The sequence below is a fragment of the Lupinus angustifolius genome, chromosome LG17 (genome assembly GCF_001865875.1).
Source record: "Lupinus angustifolius cultivar Tanjil chromosome LG17, LupAngTanjil_v1.0, whole genome shotgun sequence".
Lineage (NCBI taxonomy): Eukaryota > Viridiplantae > Streptophyta > Magnoliopsida > Fabales > Fabaceae > Lupinus > Lupinus angustifolius.
Window position 1 is genome coordinate 13129719 of NC_032025.1, and position 27683 is coordinate 13157401.

General features: G+C 32.4%; 4 protein-coding genes across 9 annotated transcripts; 1 reads left to right on the forward strand and 3 right to left on the reverse strand.

Annotated features, from left to right (window-relative positions):
* On the forward strand, positions 1912-8816 carry LOC109331849 (asparagine--tRNA ligase, chloroplastic/mitochondrial-like). Its single transcript, XM_019566607.1, has 15 exons — positions 1912-2357; positions 2806-2874; positions 2999-3109; positions 3800-3904; positions 4513-4650; positions 5059-5139; positions 5251-5328; positions 5453-5521; positions 5690-5764; positions 5880-5963; positions 6093-6179; positions 6856-6951; positions 7357-7431; positions 7647-7773; positions 8517-8816. Exons 1-15 carry the CDS (start codon positions 1974-1976, stop codon positions 8630-8632), a joined length of 1695 nt encoding a protein of 564 aa, XP_019422152.1. The 5' UTR covers positions 1912-1973; the 3' UTR covers positions 8633-8816.
* Positions 12371-13601, reverse strand: LOC109330900. Its single transcript, XM_019565168.1, has 4 exons — positions 13579-13601; positions 13073-13196; positions 12850-12987; positions 12371-12578 (listed from the first exon to the last, which is right to left on the reverse strand). Exons 1-4 carry the CDS (start codon positions 13599-13601, stop codon positions 12495-12497), a joined length of 369 nt encoding a protein of 122 aa, XP_019420713.1. The 3' UTR covers positions 12371-12494.
* Positions 14647-19109, reverse strand: LOC109330749 (WAT1-related protein At5g47470-like). Its single transcript, XM_019565032.1, has 7 exons — positions 18453-19109; positions 18297-18362; positions 17822-17938; positions 16461-16707; positions 16214-16375; positions 15704-15855; positions 14647-14970 (listed from the first exon to the last, which is right to left on the reverse strand). The coding sequence occupies exons 1-7, from the start codon at positions 18638-18640 to the stop codon at positions 14844-14846; spliced, it is 1059 nt and encodes a 352-aa protein (XP_019420577.1). The 5' UTR covers positions 18641-19109; the 3' UTR covers positions 14647-14843.
* On the reverse strand, positions 23981-27683 carry LOC109330564. Of its 6 annotated transcripts, none has more exons than XR_002105684.1 (4): positions 27449-27680; positions 26819-26937; positions 25884-25944; positions 23981-24319 (listed from the first exon to the last, which is right to left on the reverse strand). XR_002105684.1 is itself a non-coding variant. In XM_019564800.1 (4 exons), the coding sequence occupies exons 1-3, from the start codon at positions 27589-27591 to the stop codon at positions 24760-24762; spliced, it is 282 nt and encodes a 93-aa protein (XP_019420345.1). In that variant the 5' UTR covers positions 27592-27683; the 3' UTR covers positions 23981-24319; positions 24739-24759. The 6 variants fall into 6 exon arrangements, 4 of the variants coding, with proteins under 4 accessions (XP_019420345.1, XP_019420344.1, XP_019420342.1 ...); XM_019564800.1 differs by lacking the exon at positions 25884-25944 and adding an exon at positions 24739-24779 and having other exon boundaries at positions 27449-27683; XM_019564799.1 differs by lacking the exon at positions 25884-25944 and having other exon boundaries at positions 23981-24220; positions 24251-24319; positions 27449-27681.

Consider the following 27683-nt stretch of genomic DNA (forward strand, 5'->3'; position numbering starts at 1 on the left):
TTTAATTGTTTAAACCGGTTAAACCTAATACAATGTTTTTTTCTCAATTTGATGTTTGACTCAGGTTTAAGACTCACTTTAATCATCAATAGAGTAATTAATGTCTAATTCCTCTTTGCTGAAATGAGTGAAGCATAAAATCGCAAATATAAATATCTAAGTTGCTACATTTATCAGCAAAGTATTTTATTGACACAGCTGAGTAAAAATAATATTTAAATACCTAATTTATAACAAGACCTTTTAAAAGGTCCATACATATCTCAAGTCTTAATGTTTCGTATAAAAAGGATCTCATTTTGTTTTGTTTAAAAAAGGATCTCATTTTGTTTCGTTTAAAAAGCGTTACATGTCATATGAAACTTTAATATCTTGCCATAAGCCTGAGGTTTGAAGTAATGAGTCAGCGTTCATGCATATATTTCTTAACAAACTGGTCATCATAGGTTAATCCTAATTAATGTGCATGAGGTCATTGATTCTATATATGAACAACTCTACAGATGAGGGAGTGTAAGAAAATTGAGGTTATGGATAAAAACAAAAGTTCCACTTTTATGTTTGGATGGATAAAATAGATACATAAAAAAATTGATTCTTTTCTATCTAAAATTACAATTACAATGAAAAAGAGGAATCTCTCTTCACCACACTTTGGAAATGACTCAAAATTTCCTCCTTCAAATTGGGTTATACCTAAAGGCAAGATGTTGGCCTCAATTCTCATCAAGCACTTAGTGTACTTGGAGGCCAAACTTGTATACCTAATCTAATACCATTTGTTAAGATATAGAGTAAAAATATAAGGAGTCTCAAATGCAACAAATGGAGGATACTTATTGAGATGAACAAATTAAAGAACGTTTGCATATCATAAAGTTTTGGATTTAGATATAATCAGCATGAGATAGTGATATTATCTAATATATTTACTGATCCAATTTATAGCATACAATGAAGACATAAATGTTAAACCAATCAATTTTTGCAACAAAAAAAAAAGTTATTTACGGTGACTCATAATACCACACTAGGACTAAGACAAGCCTCATGATTATATCAACATTTATAAAACTACTTATAAATTATCCATCAGCAATATATATCAGAAAATAAACATAACTCATAACTTTTGTGGTATAAGTGAATATTTTATCAATTTTATTGTAAAATCCCATCCCATTCATTATACACAGTGATTTAAATTATGTACATGTGATACAAATACAATATTAAGATTGCATTGACTTCTACAATTATATTATACATTAATTTTTATTTGGGTCATATCAAAATGTGGGTTACATCAAATTATTTTGTATTTGAAAATATTATTTTAATTACAAAATAATTTATACCACAATAATCACAATCTATATTACAACAGAACACAATAATAATCGTAATAACCAATATTGTGAAATCCGAGCCATACATTAAAGTGGAAGATGTCTTGTATTAGGTTTAGTCGGTTTAAACGGTTAAATCGTCTGATCAGACCAGATGATTTCATATATAAGTTATCATTTTTATCTATAACTATATAATTATATATAAATACACAATTTTAAATAATTATATTGAAATAACATCTTTTCATCTTTTATTGGACGGCAGTAAAACAAAACATTAGAGTAATATTATATTTTTTTTATATTTTAAATGAACCGTTCGGTTCACTTCCCGGTTTATTGCGGTTCAACCATGTTTAACATGATTGAATCAAAATTTCTTCAATGCAAAACAGCTCAACCCTCACTCAATTAACTACAAACCAAAACGATTTTAAAATCTGGTCAATGATCTAGTTGCAGTCTAGCTATCACAACAATGTAATAACCATACTCGTGACCGCATAATTTATAAATGTATAATTACTTTTTGAGAAGTGAGAAGGGATATAAACATGTGTGGGAGTGAATTGGATATTAGGATGTGGTGAGACTCCGACAAGAACAACAACCGAATCCAAAATGGGTTGTGGTGTCGCTGCTGCAATATCCATACCAACAACCACAAGACACCTCCGTCGTCTCACTCTACTACCCTTCTCTTATTTCTCACTCTATCACTCCACCACCACCACCGCCGCCGCCGCCGCCGCCACTCTCTCTATTCCTCTCTCTCACCGCCCCACCACTTATTCTCCTCTCCGCCGCCACTCCTTCTCCACCGCCGCATCCCTTCACTCCGGAGAAGCCCTGCTTCATAATAAAGTTGGAAGCTTTCGGAAGAAGCTTAAGGTTGTTGATATTAAAAATGGTCCTTCTCAAGGCCTTGACTTTCTCGGCAATACCCTTTTCCTTAATGGATGGGTTCGTACTCTCAGGATTCAGAGTAGTGTTACTTTCATTGAGGTATTCAGCTATTTCATTCATTTGGGTTATTCAAGTTGTAAACTTTATCATCATTACGCATTTGTATTGAGATGTTTCATTCATTTGGGCAATTCAAATTGTAAACTTTTTCATGATTATGCAATTGTATTGAGCTATTCTGTTCATTTGGGCAATTCAAATTGTAAACTTTTTTATGATTACACAATTGTATTGAGCTATTCCATTCATTTGGGCAATACAAATTGTAAATTTTTTCATGATTATGCATTTGTGTTGAGCTATTCCATTCTTTTGGGCAATTCAAGTTGTAAGCCTTTTCATGATTATGCAATTGGAGCTACTGAACACAGAAATTGACTTATTTGTAATTAGGCAAAAGTATTGGGTTTTGCAATGAACTTAGACTTTTTATGGGAATGGGTTTGTATCACTGACTGAATAATAGTAATGCGATTGTTGTCTATAGATTAATGATGGTTCCTGTCTCTCTAACATGCAATGTGTGATTGACTCAGAGGCCGAGGGTTATGATCAGGTATTTTTTTACCCCGATCTCGCAGTTATACTTTATAAGTCAAACTATTGTGCTTATTCATCAACTGCTGCATGTGTAGATTTTTATCTGTATCTTTGTAACACTCGCTCGAGCTTATTATTAGGTAGAATCTGGCTTAATTACAACTGGCGCATCTATATGGGTCCAAGGAGTTGTGGTCGAGAGCAAAGGATCAAAACAGAAGGTGGAATTGAAGGTCAACAAAATAGTGCTGGTTAGTTCTCCTTCATTCTAAATGAAACAAGATCGTTATTTTGTTCTCTTATAAGAAGATAGCAGCTCCTTTTCCTGTTAGCCTCACCGGTCCCTTCCTAAAGCTCTTCAAGATTATATTTTCCAACATTTTTGCCTCAACTTTATTTGCATACATTTTCTATCGAAATGTTGCATAACAGACCTACCCCCTTCAGCATTTTGGCATTTTAACTGCTATTTATTATTTTAACATTACAAACATTTTGATGTGCATGTTTCACTCGGCCACATGTGTAACAAAGAGCTTGCTATGGTCTTTTGGTACTAATTTGGTTTGAGATCCATATAAAACTAACGCTATTTTAGTAGTAATTTATCACCCATTATACAAGGCTTATTTTAGTGATTGAATCTGAATCCGAAGTCTTAAATGTGATTTGGATCTATAACTTCTATTTTTGTTCCACATATGCTATTACTTGTTTTTTTGTCATGTTAATGTAAATGGCAATGGCAAAGATGATTATAAGTATTTATAACAACCTCATAACTCAAAAGTATCAGTACTGCAGCGAATGGTTGTGCTTGATTTTAGTTTTCTTCATTTATGGTTCCTTCGTTAGACTCATTGCATGTTCTCAATTTGTTTAATGTAAATATTTAACTTCAAGATGGAAATTTCATGTAAATTTTGGTCTAACATGTCCAGGTTGGCAAGAGCGATCCCTCATTTCCCATCCAAAAGAAAAGAGCCAGCAGAGAATTTCTAAGAACAAAAGCACATCTTCGTGCTAGGACAAATACTTTTGGTGCAGTATGGTTTTCTTTTTTGCATATTAATAACTTGCCTGTTACATGGTGGCTTCGTTGTGCAAAAACAAACAATTTATTAATCTGCTTTAATGTAAAATTTGATTTTTCTTGAAATTCTTCTGTACTCTTGTTTTTCATCCATCTTATTATATGATGCTGAATTGCTGATTTCTAGATGATGGAATTTGCAGCACAGTTTCTTGTCATTCATGATTAAGAATTTCTTTACAAGCAAGCATGGGGATCAGGGAATCTCCAAAATTTAATGCATTCAGTTACTGGTGGCATGTGACTGTTGTTTTTTTTGTATGATTCATGTGGAATACATGAAATCCGAGTCTGACCGTACTAGTTTTAGTGTTTTGTCTGACCATGTTACCTCATATTACTGCAATGGATCCAGTGAATAAAATCATATAGGCATGCTTTGTTAATGAACTTTATAGCTGCTGTCTGTTTATTTCCTTCCCCTCTATTTTTTTCTTGCATACAATGTTTTGACATAGTTCATTATGCTTTAAATTCTGACATTTAAGTTGTAACAATTTTCTGTGACGATAACTTTTTGTTTATAGTATCATTTTCTTTTGGTGGTGCAAATGATTTCAGGTTGCACGGGTTAGGAATACACTGGCCTATGCCACACACAAGTTTTTCCAAGACAATGGGTTTGTATGGGTCTCAAGTCCAATAATCACAGCTTCAGATTGTGAGGGAGCCGGTGAACAGTTTTGTGTTACTACATTGGTATTTCACTGTTCCAAGAGATACTTTCTCTTCATATGAATATTTTTTATCAAATTCTTTGTTACTGATGCTCTTTGAATGCTCATGGGCAAAACCGTCCCACTCCTATCTCTCGCCTCATAATATAATTATAGGAAACTTGTTGCAAAACTCTGCTAAATTTGTTACAAAACCGTAGGGGAAACCATTTAAAAAAACTTAATTTATGATAGAATACAATACATTCATCTGATCCATGTAGCCGACCTCACTTAATGGGTGAAGGCTTTGGTTATTTAATAAAAGAAGTTTGTTTCCATATTAGGAAATGATACAGGGAATTATTTTGGTGTCATACGTCCGTCAGTAATATTACCACTGATTTCTTCTCTTATTGTGCTGTTAGTTTATTTACTCTTCGATTTACAGATACCAAGTTCTCACGATACTGCTGATTCTCCCATTGATGCCATTCCAAAAACAAATGACAGATTAGTTGACTGGTCACAAGTGAGTCAGATTCATGTACCTGCTCTTTTAACATCTGTTGCCAATGTTCAATAACTGCGTAATGTGGTTATTGCACTTTACATATTCTAATTTAACCCTTTTGTGCTGCAGGACTTTTTTGGGAAACCAGCATTCTTGACTGTCTCGGGTCAACTCAATGCTGAAACTTATGCTACTGCTCTTTCTGATGTACATAGATTCTTCTCTCTTTCCTTTTTTCTTTAATTGTTTTTCTAGTTGTTTCAGTGTTCTTTAAAATCTACTACTTTAGAATTGGCAGCTGAAATAAACTTCGAATGTTGTAACCGTGCAGGTGTATACATTTGGTCCCACATTCCGAGCAGAAAATTCAAACACTTCTAGACACTTGGCTGAATTTTGGGTCAGTGATTTCTATTTTTCTTATGTTCAATTTCAAAAAACATAAGGTTGGAGAACACGTTCCATTTGTTTCCAAGCCTCCCGAGTCTTTCTTATTAGTTTCAGTTATGCATATATTGGAATTGGAACGAGAAACAAAGAAGAAGTCTCTTATTATTTGTTTCTTTAGATGATCGAGCCGGAGCTTGCATTTGCTGATCTGAATGATGACATGGCTTGTGCAACTGCCTATCTCCAGTTTGTAGTATGTTACTTTAAACAACTACTATGAAGTTGTCATTGTCTATGTTATTTTGCAAAGTTAATTTTTATATTTCTTCGTATTAAACTTGTGTTATGTATGCATTTGTTTCTTGAAGATAAGATATGTTCTTGACAACTGCAAGGAAGACATGGAGTTTTTCGATCAATGGATTGATAAGGGAATCATCAATCGCCTAAGTGTATGAGCTCTCAGTGTAACCATCATATTACTGTCCATATCTGATTTATTTACTTGTACATGTTAAGTCTAATCACTGGTTTTATCTTTTCTTTTGTCTGCATTGTTTTCTTATTATTATTATCAAAAGGGTGTAGCAGATAAAGACTTCGTGCAAATAACCTACACTGAAGCAGTAGATCTGTTATCACGAGCGAAAAAGAAATTTGAATTCCCGGTAACTGAACAGTTATTGTTATTATTATTTTATTTACAAAAGCCTATTCAATGCATAGTTACTTTGTCCTTTGAGTTTTATTAACCTAATGATTTTGCATTTGTTCATTGCCTCCAACTTCCTCAACTGCTTGAGGAAACTTTGTATTACACTCTATCACAAGTAATAAAGACAAATGACAAAAGAATGGGTAATCATTTACAAGTTTGTCATGAAGCTTGTGCACAACCAAGATTATTCTATTTTTAACAAAACATTTTATTAATGCGTAGTAATGTTGTTAAAATTTAAATATTTCTGATCAGTTGGTGCATGTGACCTTAGTTTAGGCTTTCACATATTCTTATGAAAGTGTGAAACTTAAAGCACATTATGTTAATTAAGTTATGCTTTATTAGTATGATGATCATAATATGGAAAGAGCTATAACTTGGTCCAGTGAACCAAAGGGTATATCTTGTACCTTCTCTTTTGTCTACTCCTTCTGCCCCTTACCAAAGGGTTTTTGTTTGGATTAGTTTCATACAAAAGTTGTTGATTGATCTGTGTATCTGACCCCGCCTAATGAGACAAAACCTGGTTGTCATCATTGTATTAGCTTTGTATTTTTCTATTTGCTAGGTTCTTCTGATTCCAAATTGTTGTATTTGACATGCTTTTCTTTTTGTTTCCATAGGTAAAATGGGGTTCTGATCTGCAGAGTGAACATGAGCGTTATATAACTGAAGAGGCATTTAATGGAAGCCCTGTTATAATCCGAGACTATCCAAAGGCATGCTACTTTTACCCCTCATTGAACTACCTATGTTCAATTCGTGACATATGGATGACTTATAAATAGCATTGTAAATATCTTTTTATATCGTTGTCAAAGTAAAGGAAACAATAAGAACCTAAGAATTTGTTCTAGCTTTATATTTTTATTAAATCATAGAGTATCAACTATCAAGTGAGAGCACTTTCTTATTATGAGAGATGAGAGGAGCTAATGATGACCACAGAATCTATAACATGGATGCTAAGACTTGAATAAATGAACCAAATACTGAGGTTGTTGATATGATTCAATGATAGAGATTTAACAAGACACTACTCTTGTGTGTGTGTACATGCATGTAGAGATAAAGAGACAAATAAATTAACCAAATACTGAGGTTGTTAAATTTAATGTTTTCAGGATATTAAGGCATTCTATATGCGGCAGAATGATGATGGAAAGACAGTTGCAGCCATGGACATGTTGGTTCCAGGGGTAACTTAAATGATATCTCTGTTGTTTTCTTAATTATCGCCATTGAGTAGTTTGTAACAAATATTCTGTGCTATCCAAATGAATACCGGCTTAAGTTTAGTAAAACTAGGAACTGATTGCTGATTGAGACTATAAGTATTTGGTAAATTAGCTTATCGACTAGTTGCTAAGTGTAAATGACTTAAAGCTCTTGTATGTTTTGTTCCCTTTATTAGATTGGTGAACTTGTTGGTGGAAGCCAAAGAGAAGAAAGGCTTGAATATTTAGAAGCTCGTTTAGATGATTTAAAGCTGAACAAGGATGCATATTGGTGGTATCTTGATTTGCGCCGTTATGGTTCAGGTGAGATATCTTTCTCTTTAAGGCTCTGTCCTTGAGTTCCTCCTAGTGTAGTAGTTATGAACCAACCGTTTTATATATAACATTTTCAAAAGAATACTTCTGGTCCCTATAGATGAGGCTCATTTTCAACTTGGTCCCTAACATAATTTTTTATTTTTAATTCAGTCATATCAGTTGTTTGTACTGCTACTTTCATTTTGGTCTTTGTTATTTATTGTGTTATAGTTGTTATAACCTTGCTGGAGTTAAAGTATGATGACCAAATTAAGTATGACTCTCACATGTAGGGGCCAAATATTTACTTTCCCCCCTTATACATGATCTTCATTTCACTTTGGTCCTTATAAGTAATGTTCACTTTCAAGTTGACTACTAACTTCAACAAACGATGTTATCACAACAATAAACAACAAGGACCAAATTGAAAATAATAGCAACTGAATTGATTTGTTGGACCAAATTGAAAATGAGTGTACGAAAAGTATAGTTTAACCAAAAACTAACATTTTTATGGAAAGATGAAATACCACAAAAAAATATGCTAAGCCAAGGTTTACACTCTGGAAAACATAAGAGCCAAAATTGCTGTTCTTTGATTTATAGAAGTAATTCTTGAATCTAGACCATATTATATGGCATATAGAAACTGGACAAGGAATCATTCACAGAGGGGGTGAAAAGTTGTAGTTTTAGGCAATTAGTTTGGCCTCAATCTTTGTGCATTAACTGTTTTTTTATTGCAGTACCTCATGCAGGGTTTGGTTTGGGATTTGAAAGACTTGTGCAATTTGCAACAGGAATGGATAATATAAGGGATGTCATTCCTTTTCCTAGAACACCTGGTTCAGCTGAGTTTTAGACATTTAGACATTGTTGTTCTATACAATTCACATCCATTTTTTTGCCAATCAAACTGTGTATTTATGCTTTGGTAAAAAGAATATTGTTTGCTCTATTAAATAAAGGTAGAACATTTTTTTACACATTACCATGTAAAGAGTTGTTGTTGTTAGAATTAGAGTGTAGGTGAACATATACTTTAACATGTTCAAGCGTGACAAATTAGAGAAACAATAGTAAAAGCGAGATAATTGATGTGTAGTGTAAACAATCAATTTTGACCGGAGGGTAATTTAGTTAATAAGTAAATGATGTTTGAAGTCAAGATAAGGCGGGAATTTTTTTGAAAAAAAGGAGTTAACCCTAATCTCACCTCCTTATAAAACCCAAACTTAACAACTAAGGGGGGAATTCAGCAGAAATTTTTTTCAAAAAAGGAAGAGGCAACTTCAAGTTTCTCTAGAGAGAAGAGGATTAGCAAGAGACAAAGCAAAATAACATATCATCCCCTTACTCTACCATCTTCATTCACTCTAAAACATTAAAAGGTTAATTACTTCTCTCTCATTTGTTTTCCTTTTTTATGTATATGTAGTCTCTTCTCTTTGCTTGTGTTGTACTGTTTTTGTTCCAAGAAGTAAGGGTCACAGCCAGAAACGGTCCATGACACGCCAGAGAGACCCCACGGAAAGGGCAGCCCCACCACCGTGGCTAGTGGTTTTCCAGCCTCCGGCAGCGGCCCTGACGACCCAGCAAAAGGGGTTGCCTCATATGGCAACTCCAAAACCCTAGTCCCCAAATTAAATTAACCCCTAACCCTAAATTGGTTTAATTTTAACCTAAATCCCCAATTTAATTTTTCAAAACGTAATTTCTAAATTAATATAACCCTAAACCCCAAATCAATTTCACCCTAAAATTCCCAAATCGATTTCAAAACCCTAAACCCCCCGTTTTTAATTCCCAATCTTTAGTTACTGTTTAGGATATTTATTTGTTAGTTTCTGTTTTTTTCGTTTTTTATTTTTATTATTATTATTTCGTTTTAATTTATTGAATTTTTTTTATTCTGTTTTATTTATTTAAGCTAATTATTTTATTTTATTCCCTTTCATAAATCAATATTGATGTTTATATATATAGAGAGAAATGTGTGTGGAAATGTGTATCATGTCGCGTTATCTTATTCTATTATAAAAATAAAATAAAAGAATATCGACTCAACAAATATTTTCTAAAAGAACTCTATAGTCTTGATTTCTAAGAACAAATATTTCTCTGTCAGACACAAATTATTAAAAAGGTTTATTTGGTTGTTCTTTACTTCATTTAAAATATGAAGATAAAATTATTATTTCAAACGAATATCCACACTATTAATCTATGTACTATTTTTAACGGGTAGTATGAGGTGTCTAACACTTTTCTTATTCGTAATTGACTCTCTAACTCAATTTTTGTATATGAGCAAATCAATCTTATTTTCAAAATTTAGTTTTTTCATGTTTTCCCTCATAAAATATTGATGGTGAGTTCATTACATTTATTCTCGGTGCACCCTAAAAAGTGGGGGTAACCACATGTAGCTAACATTTTGATGCTATTGTACATCTATTTCTGCTGAAGAGAGAGAGGGTGATGGAAACATGGAAAAGGATGGTTAATATAGAACTGTTTTAAAGAGTGGACAGTTAGATGCTTAGATATCAACGTGGGAATTCATGAGCTAACAGAGTGCAGCTAGAGGCTATAGAACACGGTCTTTGGGCCAAAATAAAATAAAGAGAAGGAAGCACAAATTCGGCACCACAAATAGAAGTGAGACTGTTTGTGATATTTGAAATATGTTATTATATGAAGATTTTATATTGTTTAACATTAGAATAAAGTAGAGTATGTGCACCAAATAGAAATCTCCATAGGTATTTGGGCCCATGAGTGTGGTAGAACTTGTAATCATATTACTCTAATAATATTTTAGTATTCACTTAACGCTCCCAAAGATGTAGACACAATTGACTGAATTTCGTTATCAAATTCTCTTGTTTCTTCTGTTTTATATCCTTTATTTGATTAGTTGTAGTCAACGATACACATTGATCACTTCTGCTTACCGACATGAACATTTATTGTTTTGAGTTTAATATGTATGCCTAAACTTGTGATATAAAATTCTGATGCATACATTATTTTTGTGTTAGTGTAACCATCATGTGAACCAAAATTGCTCAAATCGATTCAGAGTTAACTAACATCAAGATCAATCATATGGTTTTATAGATTTTTTAAACAAATTTGATAATAAAGTTGTAATGAAGTAATCGATATCTTCTGATCAACTTGGCTTTGTTAAGAAAATGTTTAGAGTACTTTTGAGCATATATCTTACGTTTGCCCAGCAAAAAATTGCATAGAATTAGACTAATTCAATGACATTTTAAATTTTAATCAAAAAATATAATGTAGAAAATTTTGCTTTGGAATAAAAGATTATATATGTATTGTAAAACGAATAATTAAGGTTATAGTTAAAAGTAATGAGATGAAACTCGTGGCGAACGTCAAACTGAAAGATGTCTCGTATTAGTTTTAATGGTTTAAACGGTAAACTGTTTGATCTGACCAAGTGATTTCATACATAATTAATAATTTTTATCTATAAATATATGATTATATATAAATGTAAACTTTTATATAATTAATAATAATGTATAATTACATTGAAGTAACGTCTCTTCATCTTTTTTTTGCAGGAGTGAAACAAAATATTATAGTAGTGTTCCATTTTTTCAATTTTTAAGTGAACCGTCCGGTTTACTTCCCAAGTTATCCAGTTTAACCGGATTTAACGCAATTAGATTGAATTTTTCCTGGTTCAAAGTAATTTAACTCTCATTCGATTAAGACGATAAACCAAAGCCATTTTCAAGTTCGGTCACGGTCAAACCGTCCAATACAATCCAATTCACACGACTCTGGTTAAAAGCTGCGTAACAGTAAGAAAACAAGGCCTTGCTTCTTTTTGTCGACAGCACTATAGGTTATTCCCGTGTAACGTTTACACCTAACAATGCTCCGCGTAATGATTCATATAACACCCCAAATAACATATTTTTTACCATCTTTTTATGGAATGAGGATTGCTCCACCTAAAGTTCACCAGACAATGTCTGCTCATATGAATGTGAGGATCCGATGGAAGGACATTGTCTGGTGTTTTTTAGATGACTGAACTTTAGGTGGAGCAAGCCTCATTCCATAAAATGTAAAAGTGAGGTAAGGATCTTAGGGTAGTGAACTTTCCCATATGACTTCAAACTAAAGAAGCATCTACAAACATTAACTAGGTATTCAAAACCCAAAAATATGGTATCCTAGTACAAAGGGCTTGGGCTTGGGCTGATATGGACAGTCTTACTATTTCGAACTTCACATACAGGGTGAGGGGACGGCTCATGGTCTTAATATAAATAGAAAAACAACTCTAACAAGTGAAGAGACAGTTTCCGGCCAGTTCATAAACCAATCATTAACCAATACAATAACACTTTGTGGAATATGTTACTTTCTTTTGGTATATGAGGATATATGATTTTTCTAAAGGTGATGAAGCAATGCTGGTAGAGGGGCTGGAGAGGAGGGTGCTAAAAATGATTTTTGATGGGTAATTAAGTTAAGGAAGATCAAACGTCGAACACCATGAAGTGCAAAAGCCACAAAGTAGGTACGTGAAAAAAATAGACCAACATAATCATAATAATAACGAAGAAATATAGTCTGACATTATCTACCAAAAACCTTGATTAATGTTAACATAATCAGGACTCTCACATTTTCATTTCAAAAATCAAACCAGAACAAAGTAAAATATATTTTGCAAACTAAAAAAAGGTAACACCATGTCTTGAAGTGTCTTCCTCACTTCTCTGAGGAGTTTGGTCCACGCTTCTTTCCAAATCCCACCACTACAATCACACACAAAATAACAATCAAATTCACAAACTACACTATTCTAACACAACAAATTATAGCACTTGTAAGCGCATTTAGCTTAACTACAGTAAATTACAAAAAAAAGGTACACCATTCTATTTGGTTTCATATAATGGAATAATGATTTGGAAATAAGTTTCATTTACCTAACTTCTGAAATCAATTTTCAGAACAAAAACAGCTTATATCTTAATTTAATCAAATTATTCAAAAATTAGGGTTAGTGAGGATAATAATAGTTACCAGCGGTGACGAATCGGCGATTGTATTGCATGCGCTTGTGGGCGCGTCCGCGTGGTTTCTTCTTCTTATCTTGCTTAGCAACTTTAGGAGTTTGGCCTCTAACTTTTCCAGCACGAGCCAATGATCCGTGAACCTTACCTGAATCAATTACATGAATTAGATTTATATGGAAACGAATTAAAAACAAATATTATTGAAAATAATGTAGATTAAGATAACTTACCCATGTTGATTCTTCAACTGCTTCTTCTGTGTTATTCTCTGTTCTTCGTTTTGGTTCACTTGCAGGCTTGCAGCGGCAATAGCACAAAGCTAGATTTGTATTCGTAGGGTTTATGCTTATGGGCCTTGCTCAGCCCATTTTCTTATTCTCTAGTTGGAGTGGCCTGGCCCAGGCTTGTTTCTCATATAAGATTCTATTTTTTAATGAGAATCTATTATTCATAATTAATCATCATTGATTATTCAAAAAAATACTGCAAATAAATAGTCGATGATGTACTGACTATATTTATAATTTTTAAATTTGACAAATCATAAATATTACATACATTTTATATTTGCTTTGCAAGCATGTATCATTTCACAAGAAGTGATGTTGTTGGGTTAACTCTCTTAATAAGAGTTTCATTAATATGTAAGATTCACTTACTTCAATCATTTATATTTACTAACTAATTTAAACCGTTGGATCTCTCTAAAATAGATAGTCAAAATGTTGAAATTTACTCTCCTAAATGAATTCCCTCCATTTTTAATATGTTTTGGATCTATAAAGCCATGCTTTTTAAATGGTTCTAGAGATTAAGACAATGGGAAAAAGCATTATGGAGACTCTTTCTTAAAAAAACATAAGTTGGAGAAACTCTTTTGCTTATTTTAGGATTTAACCAAAGTTTTTCCCAAAAATTATACATTAGCAAGAATAAAGGATGGCAATATATCAAGTTGGCAAATGGGCTATAAGCTGTTAGGTTTGGGACTTGCAACTTCAAAAGGAGCAACTGGATTGGAAAAATCTGAGGGTTCAACATTTGATTAACCGAATGTTTAATTTATTTTTTTAAAAACTATACATTTTGCCATGAGCTTGTGTTGGAATGTAAAATCTTTGATGACAAGTGTAAAAAAGTTAAAATTTTGACTTTTGATTAATAGGTGACCTAAGTGTTTTTTTGTAGTTATGAATACTGAGATAATGATGAATGATGTAATGATAATGTATAAAATTTATACACTGTTAGAGTATCTTTTTTTCTCGAATAGAATATGAGGTTGTGAAAATGTGAAGAGAAAAATAAAATAAAAGGAGAGTTTTGATTTCTTTTAAAGATGGTGAGGTCCAAAATTAAAATTTTGGAATCCAAAAACAAAAACAAGTAGTCTAATTTTTATCACTAGTCATGAAACATTACAAGCATTACAAATGAAACAATTAAAAAGCCTATGTTAAAACTCGAGTACATGCATGCTACAACCAGAAAGTCCAAACCAATGACAACTAATTAAAACTTTAGATTAGTGATAACAAACGGGTATACAATTTAGTCTCTTTGTAAAGCTTATTTGTCATCGGATATTTCTATTGGTTAATAGTTAATACGGTCGACTTATAGATTTAATGTTTAAAAAAAGTGAAATGAAAGAATGAAAATACAAAAAAACAAGGGATAATGTTGAGAAATCCATGCAAGAAAAAAAGCAAAGAGGCGAATAAATAAGGAATCTCATAACATAACATAACATAAGAAGAAAGGAAAGACGAAACCGTGTGTCAAAATTATGGGTATAGTTAAAGGACGACTATAGAATTAAATCTCGTAAACAACTTTTCTACTTACAACACAATACCTTATCCCAAAACTCAATTAAACTTGTCCTATATTTTGTACCTAAAATAATAACAATGATAACAAAGTTGAACTAGTTTACTTCCTCTGTTTCTATATATGAAATATGTACAAACTATATACATGTGAAGAATTGAAAGCTCATCAAACTAAGAGAGGTTTCCCTGCATCAAACTCACTGTCTAAGCCATCTCCATTTGCATACCCTTCTTTCCCTTTGGCCCATAGTACAAAGTAGAGACCAGTGAACATTAGGATCATACCCCCAAAGCTGCAATCCAGTATTGTACTTTCAAATAAGATTTTCCACTTTCAAACATAATTTCACAAATCAAGGGTTTTTTCATTTTTTTAATTTAGAGTAAATATTCATTTCAGTATCTCATGTTTTTTGACCTTACCAATTTAGTCCCTCACAAATTAAAAAACTCAAAATGATCCCAATCTTTTTTAAACAATGGTCCAATGAGTCATCTTTAATATATTTTCTAACACTTGATACAACTAATTTGACTATAAAAATATTAATTTGACCAACATTTTTTGGTACCATTTTAGGTTTTTCAATCTTTTATGAACCAAAATGGTAATATCGAAAAACACGAGACACAATGTGTATTTACTCTTTAATTTATATATACACTCCATTTTATTGCACATAACCCCTCTAGATAGTTGTAGCTTTCTATCAATTTTAAAGATGAGTCTCCACATGATCTGTTTCAAGGTAATCCTTAAACATTCCATCATTTAAGGGTTGTGTTACAAAATAAAATTTATATACTAGAAATAAAAGGGTAGAATTTATGTATTTCTTAGGTACCATGTATTCTAATATGATAAAGCATATTCAATAGCTCAATAATGAAAATGTAATATGTCTAATAGCTGCTAGGTATGTGTTGTGTTCCAATTGAAAAATATCACCACAAACACTCAAAGAATAACACTGAAGTTTGTAAGAAAAAATGGTTAAATAGACTATAGGCATATTATGAAGGTACCTTCCAATATTAATTGTATCACCAAAGGTAACATAGGAGAAAATGACAGAGCAAACTGTGCCAATGGGGCTGAACATGGATACCAATACTGGACCCCTCTTTTTAAGTGCCCAACCATTGAAGCTTAGACATATTCCATTCACAGTGCCTGCCTGTGCATTTAGAATTCATGCTTTTAATATCAAAAATCAAATTACTCAAATCAATGAGGATTGTATATTTTTTTCATATGTAAGGATTCAAGTCCAAATTGAAGCACTCCTTAAAAGCTAGATCATACAAATTCCACATTTCTTATAGTAAGTAGCATTTGACACATAAACAGAACTAGATAAAACATTATAGTATCAAATGTCTAGCAAACACTACTAAGTATCACCAAAGTTTATTTTAAGACAGTGAAAAACAAATAAACATATAATTGAGCGGGAGGATTAGGAAAATCCTATTGATTGTAATTTTCTCCCGACCCCGGGAAAAGCATGAAAAAAAGGCTCAAATGGTACTTACCAGAAGAGAATAGGCAATGAGGTCTTTAACACTGACAAGTGACCAACTAGTTTTGAATTCATGATCTTGAATTAATTGAGTTGCTGCAGTCATGAACGCGCCGAAAAGGGATGTTATCGCGCATAAGGACACTGGCGCCGGAAAATCGCCTAGAGTAAAAGCCTGCAAGAACAACATTTTTGTTGTTGAGTAACAGAATTTAATGTAAACTGTTTTGTTTCTGTATTGCAATTTGAATATAAGTTACCTGCAGGACAATGTTGCTAGACAACATGAAAACTGCGGCCAAGAGATAGAGGCAACCAATTATCTTCTGTCTGTCTAACAAAACATCTGGTGGTGGAGATGATACTAATTGAACTGTTGCCTCTTTATTTGGTGCAGAAATTGAAAGGCTTGACATTATACTCATTGTGAGAGCTCCCAAGACACAAAGCAATGTACCAATAACTTTTACTTTACTATATGTGCAGCTTAGGTCCACTTTTTCCAACCTGCCTAGCATAAAAAAGTTTCCATTAGCAAATGGAAAAAATTGTAGCATGTGGCTCCCACCTAGTAGGATCTGGGCAGGTGGCAGAGAGCCACGTTGTCACGAGGGTGTGCACATGCTAACCCTGAAAATTTTGTTTGTATATATAACCCTTAAAATTAACATTTGTTGCACTCCATGTTATATAAAGTTGTACACATGTCACTTCATTTGTTTTATTCTAGCACATTTTGAATCATTCAGTTTAACTTATCCTCGGGTTTTGGACTCGCCATTGGGTCTGGGGAGGGTAAACGTGGCAACTTTACCCTCGGAATCAAATAGTTTGTTTCTAGGATTTGAACTCCCGACCCAAGTTAAGCAAACTGAAGTGCTGTTATAAAATGGACAAAACTTAGGTTTTATACTCTTGTTGCTTGTGTTGTTGTTTTGTAATGAGCCTTGTGTTGTTGTTGCTTATTTTTATAAGACCTGGATTCTCTAAGTTCAAAACATGACTGTATATACTGCACTTCTCGATCAAAGGCTCCAATATTTGCTGAGTAGAGTTTACAATTTTTTGTTAGCTATATGATTGACCATTTTTCATAGTCGAGATTGTGTACACTTTTTTCAAAACTCTTTAGCATCTCAATCCATTTCTATACCATTATGTTTATATATGTATCATTACTTAATATCAGTTAATAGTAATATGTTAAAGTGTTTTTCTCTCTCCTCCCCCCTAAATCTTGTGGATTTTGAGGTAAATTTGTTCATCATTTTCTGTTACAACCATTTGGTGGCTGTCACTGTATTTGAGAGTTGGTTTTTGGAGGGTAACGGAGGGAAGAAAAAGATTTGAGAACCATGAAATATACTTGTAAGATAACTTTCAAGCCTCCCTTTCCCTACAAAAACCAACTTGCAAACAGAGTATGATCCGTTTGCAAGTTAAGTTTTGGAAGGGAAGGGATGAAAAGAGAAGACTTGTCAGCCATGAAATATACTTGTAGGATGACTTTGAAGCCTTCTCTTTCATTCCCTTCAAACTCCAACTTGTAAACAAAGGCTAAGGGAATGATTTTAGAGAAATAGTGAAATTATGAAGCCTGTGTAGAAAAAGAATATATTACCTAAAAGTCCATGCAATGACAAAGATAAGACCAGGGGCAAGGTTTGGCATGGCAGTTCCCATTGAAGGCGAGGTTAGATTGATTCCTTTAAGGAATAAAGACTGCAACAAGGTTACCCTGCATACATGATACCAACCAACATTATAAGTAAATATATTAGAAATTGGAAATGCAAAGATTAAAAAAGGACATCGAAGAACATGAAAAATTCTTTGCATCAGAAACATTATGAGGATTATATGCTATAAATTTTATACACTTGAAAATTATATTAAATTTGACAGAATTAAATTTGACACTTAGAAACTTGACAACAAAGAAAAAAGCTTTTGGAAACAGACATTATTCACCTAATTCCATGATCTATCCTTCATTTTTTTTAACACAAATGAAAATGAAAATCATGAAAAAATTTCACACTAATATGAAAGGTTTTATAAAGGAAAATAAGAACATAGTCATAATATTTCTTTACCCTCCAAATGAAAGCAAGAGTATCTGTATGAACAACTTCAAACTGAATTTCATAGGCCATACACTCCTGCAAAACATTTACATATGCCATCATAAAATACATCTTCAAAACTCACATTCCAAAGCACAAAACAAAAAACCTTAAATAATAATATACCTTTCATAATAAAAAGCAACAGGGAGAAGAATAAGGAATGTAGCAAGGGAAGAGAAAATAACAATGGTAAGAGAGTTAAGACCCAAAGACATAAGATAACTCAACAACACAGCATTTCCAGCATATACAAATTGCACCCCTATTAACCCTCCTATAAATGAAACATCTTCAACCATTCCACCTTCCATTCTCACCACCTTTTTCTTTCAAACCCTTTTCTCAAAATATCACCCTCTAACTTTCACATATATCATGTTATCAAGAGAGGATTCATTTCAACCCCATCCTCTCTTCATTATACCCTTCTTTCTGCTCTTTTTTTCCCTTTTTTATGTGTCACTTTCTCTTTCAGTTTTCTTCTTCCTTGGGTTTAGAAACTAACTGCATTTATGTGTTTTAGAAAGAAAAAAGGTTATGTATTTGTGTATGATAACCTTTCTGCATGCACCACCTTCTGCATAGGAAAAATCTTTGTTAGAACTAACTAAACTTCTTGAACATGTTTTGTGATCTTGTCTACCAGTCTTCACCAGCTTCTTTGTTCCAATCCATTATCATCTTGTCCTTATTCTGATATTTTGGATTCATACCAACCTTTCTTCTTTGTTTTTTGACTTGTTTTGTTCATCTTTACCAAGATGTATATAAATAGTAGGAACTTGTTAACCCTTAAATGTTTTGGTTGCTATATCTAAATCTAGATTCTTTCCTGAAAATAGAGGTGGATTTTACTTCACACTTTATCTTTGCTTTAAAGAGAATTTTAATCTGTTTAAGTTTAATACACGCTTCGAAATTTTATTTATTAGAATTAAATTTTGGATTCTCAATATAAAATGCTTTGCACTCTTATAATGAGACATAGCTTTGCACTCTTAAAATGAGACATATAGCTTTGCACTCTTATAATGTGACACATATATATGTAATGATACTTCATAAAGTATTACCAAACATTGAACTAAAAGTGTTTATTTTTTTATTTTATCACATTCTCACTCTTTTTAATTACTCATTTGAGTTCATCATGATTTTGTGGACACCAAATTAATCCATAATAAATTTAAAGTGTTATTTTGGTCCCCAACTTTTAAAATATAAATTCGCATTAGTCCATCTGTTATCCTCCACCTGTTAATGTTAACAAAATCATCTACATAATACGTTAATTGCACATGTGGCCATACATTACAGTTTTACATTGGAAAATTGTCAACTTAGTGATACAACAACATCGTTTTGAATTTTTTATAAAAAAAGTAAGTTGCAAAATGATCTCCTCATCAACTCCAAAAAAAAAAAACATTTTAATCCCTCAAGATTTTCATAAGTATTATATGAGTCCCAATTGGTAAAAGAAAATTTGAACCCTAAAAGAGATTTCTTCACCCCATATCTTCACTCCCAAATCATCTTATCCTTTAATTTATTTTGATTGAAAAAAGTTTCTTCAATGCATTTAATGATTTCAATATTTTTATGCATAAGTATATGATTGTTGCATTAGGCATTTACATTTTTATTTTCGTATTAAGAGACAATTTTTAGATGATATAGGTGTTTATGGAAGCTAGGAATTCAACACAAAATTCAAAAGCTTTAAAGGAATAAGAAGTCAGGATTCTTTGAAGAAGAAAAGAATCTGAACTTTTTATTGAAAATAGGCAATGAATTGTAGAGAGGATACAAGTGTATTTGAATGAAAATGCCAAAAAGATAACAAATAACTTATTAACAAGTTATTTATAAGAGTTCAACCAATTAACTAACTTTACTTTTACAAATATATGCCTAACATTGCCCTTTCTATTGAAAAATTCTTGCCCTCGAGAATAGAATTGAAGAATCTGGTTGCAAAGATCAAAATAAAACTTTCATGTAGTATCTTCTAGCAATTGATGCTTCCTTTGAACCAAAACCCTTGTGACAGCTCTACCAATTGAACTGCTTCCAATTAACTCAATCTTAGTTTCATTGGATCCACCCCTTTATATGTGTTCCATTCCAACCACAAAGCATTCTATCTTCAATTTGTCAAGATTCCAAGTAGTAACATCCAATGTTACTAGCCAATCTGTTCTTAATTGCATGTCCCAACATCCCAAAAGCATCACCATTATGTCAGAACAGAAAGTAGTATAATTAGGTTCAACTTGAAATTTTTAACACTAGATGACATTTGCAGTTTGTTTCCATCAACCAAGCATTTGTGAATGTTCTCACTCTCAATGAATAAAGGTAGTGATTTTCTCATGTTGTTCCTAATCATTGTCATGGTTCTAACACTTGCAACACTAGTGAGATTGTTAGCTAAAATGTATGGCTCTCTATATTCCTTAAAGTCTACCATTTCTTCAATTACCTTTTCTGGTTTGTCATCTTCTAATTCAATATGGTAGAAGTGTAATCCATCAGCTTTTCCTTCATTTATGTAAGCAAGTGTAAGACTAGGCTTAGTTTTACCCTTACCTAATTCAATGTAATTCTCAGGGCCTACTATTGGTATTGTAGTAAAAAAAAGGTTTATTATTGGTGTATGACTTAGAAACCTTGTCAGAACAATGCTACAACTTTGAGTATTGACTGCTTCATAAATTTTGGCTAATGAAAAGGCTTTCATCACAGCTTGTGGTTGAAATACCCTAACCAACAATTGTATATCCTGTCTTAATCCAACAAGAAAGTAGCTAAGTGTATATTTTTATGACAAATCTAATCTTGTGATGATTGTGTTGAAATCTTCATCTTCATGATATTCAATCAGTGATCCTTTCTGTCTCAAATTTATTAGTTCCACAATAGGATCATCATTCACCTTTCTATATTGTTCAACCAAAATTTTCACATTTTCATCACATTTAAGCCAAACACTATTCCAATTAGATTTAACAACATCATGTCATTGTAATGTTTTTCCTTCAAAATGGACATTGGCTAATTCTACTTTAAACTCCTCATATGTTCCATTAGACAAAAAATAGGTTTCATATTGATTTATCCAAGACTTAACATTTTTTCCACTGAACCTAGGAAAATCAACTCTAGACAATGCAGTTTCAGAAGCAAAGTCTGAGGAATTGAAATTTTTATCACCTAAAACAAAGCATCCAACACCTTGTGCGCGTTCTTGTTCATTAGAATTAAAGCTTCTATTCTTGGGTGATCTATGCTCTTCTACTTCCTTCAGCGTTCTTTGTGTAGGTTCCACCATTTCTCTTCCCATAAAAGAAGAATCTCTTGATACCAATTGATATGGGTGTTTATGGACGTTAGGAATTTAACACGAAATTCGAAAGCTTCAAAGGAATAAGAAGGAAGGATTCTTGCAAGAAGAAAAGAATCTGAACTTTCTTATTGAAAATAAGCAATGAAGTGTAGAGAGGATACAAGTGTATTTGAATGAAAATGCCAATAAGATAACAAATAACTTGTTAACAAGTTATTTATAAGAATTGAACCAACTGACTAACTTTACTTTTTCAAATATACCCCTAACATTAGATGACAGGGTAAATAAATTATTTTCTCCAATACTAGTTATGATCGATATGAATGGAATATCATAAAGACAAGGATGAATTCTGTCATAACAGATGATGGTACGACTTTGATGACTTACAAGTTTGGCCTTCACTAGAGAAGAAGATCACACCCAATGTTGCTTGATTGAATAGCATTGTTCTACAAAAAGTTAATTTTCTAGGTACTTGTATGTTTTGGTAACATTATTTGTGATTTAAATGGTAAGTATAATATTTATATAAGTTAATATAAAGATTTCTATATAATAATTATATCAACCACTTCATTTGTATTATTATTTTTATTTATAAGATTAATCATAAATGATATATTGACATATATAGAACTCATATACTATTAGCACATGTATTTTTATTTTCTCTTGCATGATTATGTCAGGAGCAAAGTTCATATAATATATGGTTATATTAATGGACTCATTACTCTTCTAATCCTTAATTGTGAGCAATTATTCTTGCAGATTGCAGGCTAGTATTAGTAATTATTAATTAATGGATGCAGAAATGTTTCAGTTTCATGCACACACAAAATTGAAAACCTTGTCACGTAAGGATAAGTGTAATTAAAAAGTACATCTAGAGGTGTCAAACAAGTGTGTTCCCAAAATGTGTCGGTTATATTTTGTTCACAAAATTCACAATTCTCAACTGAGAATGTGACTGTTCATGCTTGATATAAGATTAGAAGAAAAATGCTTATTTTCACATTTTCATCACATTTAAGCCAAACACTATTCCAATTAGATTTAACAACATCATGTCATTGTAATGTTTTTCCTTCAAAATGGACATTGGCTAATTCTACTTTAAACTCCTCATATGTTCCATTAGACAAAAAATAGGTTTCATATTGATTTATCCAAGACTTAACATTTTTTCCACTGAACCTAGGAAAATCAACTCTAGACAATGCAGTTTCAGAAGCAAAGTCTGAGGAATTGAAATTTTTATCACCTAAAACAAAGCATCCAACACCTTGTGCGCGTTCTTGTTCATTAGAATTAAAGCTTCTATTCTTGGGTGATCTATGCTCTTCTACTTCCTTCAGCGTTCTTTGTGTAGGTTCCACCATTTCTCTTCCCATAAAAGAAGAATCTCTTGATACCAATTGATATGGGTGTTTATGGACGTTAGGAATTTAACACGAAATTCGAAAGCTTCAAAGGAATAAGAAGGAAGGATTCTTGCAAGAAGAAAAGAATCTGAACTTTCTTATTGAAAATAAGCAATGAAGTGTAGAGAGGATACAAGTGTATTTGAATGAAAATGCCAATAAGATAACAAATAACTTGTTAACAAGTTATTTATAAGAATTGAACCAACTGACTAACTTTACTTTTTCAAATATACCCCTAACATTAGATGACAGGGTAAATAAATTATTTTCTCCAATACTAGTTATGATCGATATGAATGGAATATCATAAAGACAAGGATGAATTCTGTCATAACAGATGATGGTACGACTTTGATGACTTACAAGTTTGGCCTTCACTAGAGAAGAAGATCACACCCAATGTTGCTTGATTGAATAGCATTGTTCTACAAAAAGTTAATTTTCTAGGTACTTGTATGTTTTGGTAACATTATTTGTGATTTAAATGGTAAGTATAATATTTATATAAGTTAATATAAAGATTTCTATATAATAATTATATCAACCACTTCATTTGTATTATTATTTTTATTTATAAGATTAATCATAAATGATATATTGACATATATAGAACTCATATACTATTAGCACATGTATTTTTATTTTCTCTTGCATGATTATGTCAGGAGCAAAGTTCATATAATATATGGTTATATTAATGGACTCATTACTCTTCTAATCCTTAATTGTGAGCAATTATTCTTGCAGATTGCAGGCTAGTATTAGTAATTATTAATTAATGGATGCAGAAATGTTTCAGTTTCATGCACACACAAAATTGAAAACCTTGTCACGTAAGGATAAGTGTAATTAAAAAGTACATCTAGAGGTGTCAAACAAGTGTGTTCCCAAAATGTGTCGGTTATATTTTGTTCACAAAATTCACAATTCTCAACTGAGAATGTGACTGTTCATGCTTGATATAAGATTAGAAGAAAAATGCTTACATGTAGTCTTTATAAGCATTAGACATTATGTAAAAAAAATAAAGACTTTGAGAGTAACTTTTATCAAGTAAAAAGACCATTTTCTCAGCCTGAAAGAATTAGAGAGAGTATAGCAGCTTTTTGGGTATAGCTATGACAGAACCACAATCCAAACTTATAAATGTAAAAAGCTTTCTTCAATCTCTCTTCTACCATGTCACCTTGGAACTGATAGACCAAGCTCTGAAACAAAGAAAAATGCGAAATTAGTAACATGTTTGAGTACAAATGAAATAATGCATAGAGCCAAAGACATGAACAGCAACCTTAAACAAGAGAAATGAACTACATGGCTAATGTCTAATCTGGAAAACATAAGCCCCATTCATATGGCACTTGTACATGTCAATGGTTCGATTCCTGTGAACGATACTTATTAAGAGGGGCAGCCACACACCCCGAAAGGTATTAGTTCCTTACCCAAAAAAGGTGAAGAGATATATTTGATAGTACCAAAAAATATGGCACTTGTAAAATTTACTTCAAAAGAATAACATATATATAGCTAAACACGCGTTTAAGACCAAATTATCAATTTATGAGCCTGCTATTATCTACATTGCTCTCCAAATTGTTCAGATGGCAAAGATAAAAGACCCCACCTTAAGAATAGAATGCATGTCTCACGTCCCATCAATTCCATCTGGTGAAAGTAGCAGTTTTGTTATATCATATTATACTTCTTTACTATAAAAGGATAATTTTAGATATTATAAATTTTAAGGCAAATGTTGGCATCCAAAAGTCTTAATTATCCATAAGTTTTCAACATATAATGCATCCCTAATTTCACAATACCTATATACCACAGCAAGGATTTTTCTTTGTATTTCTCCTACTACGTCCCACGGATAGAAAATTCATAACAACAAATCTTGCATACTTATTTTATTGATCTGAAGACTTTGTATCAAATTAAAGATATGTTATTTGTTAAATGGTAGGTAGAGTATAATATATTGAGGTACTGAATCGAAATCACTATGTAAGCTTTTCATATAATATAGCTCTCTTAAGAAAGCTTATGGGACAGCAAACTCAAACCACTATGCCAGAATAAGTATGTAGAACAAATGGAAGGAAGAAACATCGTGATTAACCCTGTGGAATAATGACATTGTACGTGACCTTTTACACTTTATCTTTATTTCTATAACTCTCTTCCTTTTTTCATCAAATCACCAAATAAATCACTCCTCTTCTCGTCCTACACATTCTACGACCCAATAAAGGTGTGTGGGAACACTTTTGAATCCAGTGAGACACCAAGTGAAATAGATCACTAACACGATGCTTATCCTCTCGAAAATGCATCAGGTTTGTTGCTTGTATAGAAGAAAAAACAGCAAGGTTTGGGATATTTTAAAAGAAAACAGCAGAGCAGACTATAATTGGATTGATTACAGTGGGAACTAAAATACCACTTAAAGCAATTATTTAGGAAACATTAAATAAGGGAAGGGAAAGTGAAAATATGAAAAAAATTGAATGTTGTCAATGAATCTCAACATGATAGATGGATTAACTCAGCCGATTTAATTCCTCTTACTTTCTTTTCCCACCTCTTCTCATTTCTCAAGCAAAAAAGAAAAGATGTCATTATTCCACAGGAATATTCAGAGTTCATATTCAGAGTTCCAAATAACTGCGAAAACTGCCAGTAGAACTTTTTCAGACAACAGAAAAGGTAGATCTACTCTAATACTTTTGGAGTGCTAAATGTTAAAAAAATGCTTATTTTTCGTACTTGATAATGAAGCAGTAGGCCACAATTGGCTGGTTCCGCAATCCCAATTATACTTATGTGCCTGCAGGAACCAAAACTCCCAGTTAGTTGACACCAAAACTCCCACCCAAAGCACTTTCACTTTATACTATGTACTCACAGCCTCCAAATTGTTTTATCCACAAGCTGCATACCCGACGACCAGTCTATAAGCTAGAAGGCACTAGACCGTACGAGGCCACCTGCGGTACTCTTAAAACGTTTGTGATATTCTTGGGTGGAAGAATCCATTTTGAGATAGGGCTATAGACTAATAACAGTATACATTGGTTAAAAGTGTCTAAACTGTGAAACCCAACTCTCAAAATGCCAGAAACCAACTTAACTTCCTGTTAACTCAGTGAACAAAGCATCAAATTTAACTCTGAATTTTCCTAATGATCTTTGTACCCTTTCTTTGGTGAATTCTACATACCCATTTTTAAGTTTCTATTATTAACTCACTTGTACCATCGAGAAACCCTAAGTAGCACAAATTCAATAATAGTAGATATATGCAAAAATCATTGCATTGGTCCCTTAACCTTAATTAAATTAATAATAAATAAAATTCTGGAAATCACAATTTCTATAGTCTAAGGGGAAATGATATGAAAAATGCTTATGAATATTATTATTTTAATCTTATTTCAATAAGCTTGTGAAATTAAGCACATTTAGCTTATTGACTAATAATTTTATTGAGTTGTTTATCAAAATGCACTGTAAGTTTTTCTTCATCTTTATTTTCTATTTTAATTTCTAAAGCTTTATCAGTACAATTACTGTGACAAATAAAACAAACAAATCCATAGAAAAAACTCAATGCAAGAAGCAAGGAAACTAGCTACTCACAGTTGCATTAAGAATTTGTAAAACAAAGTATTAGAGGCCGGGAGAGGTGCAGCAAAGAATACCCTGAGAAAGCGCTCGACAGCTACGTGAGGTTGTGCTCAGACATGAAGTCAATCTCGCCACAGCCACCGTGCTGTGCAAAGGCAACAAGGACTGCACGCAACCCAGCTCCGGTGCAATCCTGCAAAGCACCAACCACACAATGAAACAAAATTGAAATTGTTAAGGATTACCTTTGTTTTGTAACTAATACCTACATTGGTGCTAATGAAGGAGAAGAAAAACTCACTGAGGGACATTCAGGATGTTTTTGTTTGGTATTATTTTTCAACAAAATCACTTATTTTTTCTTCAAATAATCACTTGTAAGATATTGACATGTGTTTGGATAAGACTTTCTCAACAATCATTTCAAAATATAATCAGAGGCTTCAGCATCTGATTATAGAGTAGCTGTTCAATTAAGAATTGATTAATTTCACTTTAACCAAATACCAACAACTTCACACTAAATTTTCTAAAACAAATAATAACACTAATCACTTTTTCACACAATCTAAAAAACTCTTTTTTAAACTAAATCAGGTTTACCCTAGTCCTTTTAGGGACACTTTAACCCTTACAAGAGACTAAATTGATAAACATGTTAGACTTTTCAGACCAAGTTGAATTATTTTCAAGTAAAACGGAACCTGGATATGAAGGAGCGGCGAAGAGGGGTAGATGTGGTGGGTGGTTTAGAGAATGAAGAAGTGGGAAAGTTAGATTTAATGGCGGATTTAAGAGAGGAGAATGATGTTCTTTGCGCGATTCTGTTACATGCTGCTGAAGCCATTTGAGGAATCAGATCGGAAGAACAAACAATAACAGTAAGTGAGATAAGCAATGGGTTTAGGGTTCTTAATGGGTTATCGAATCACTTTGATT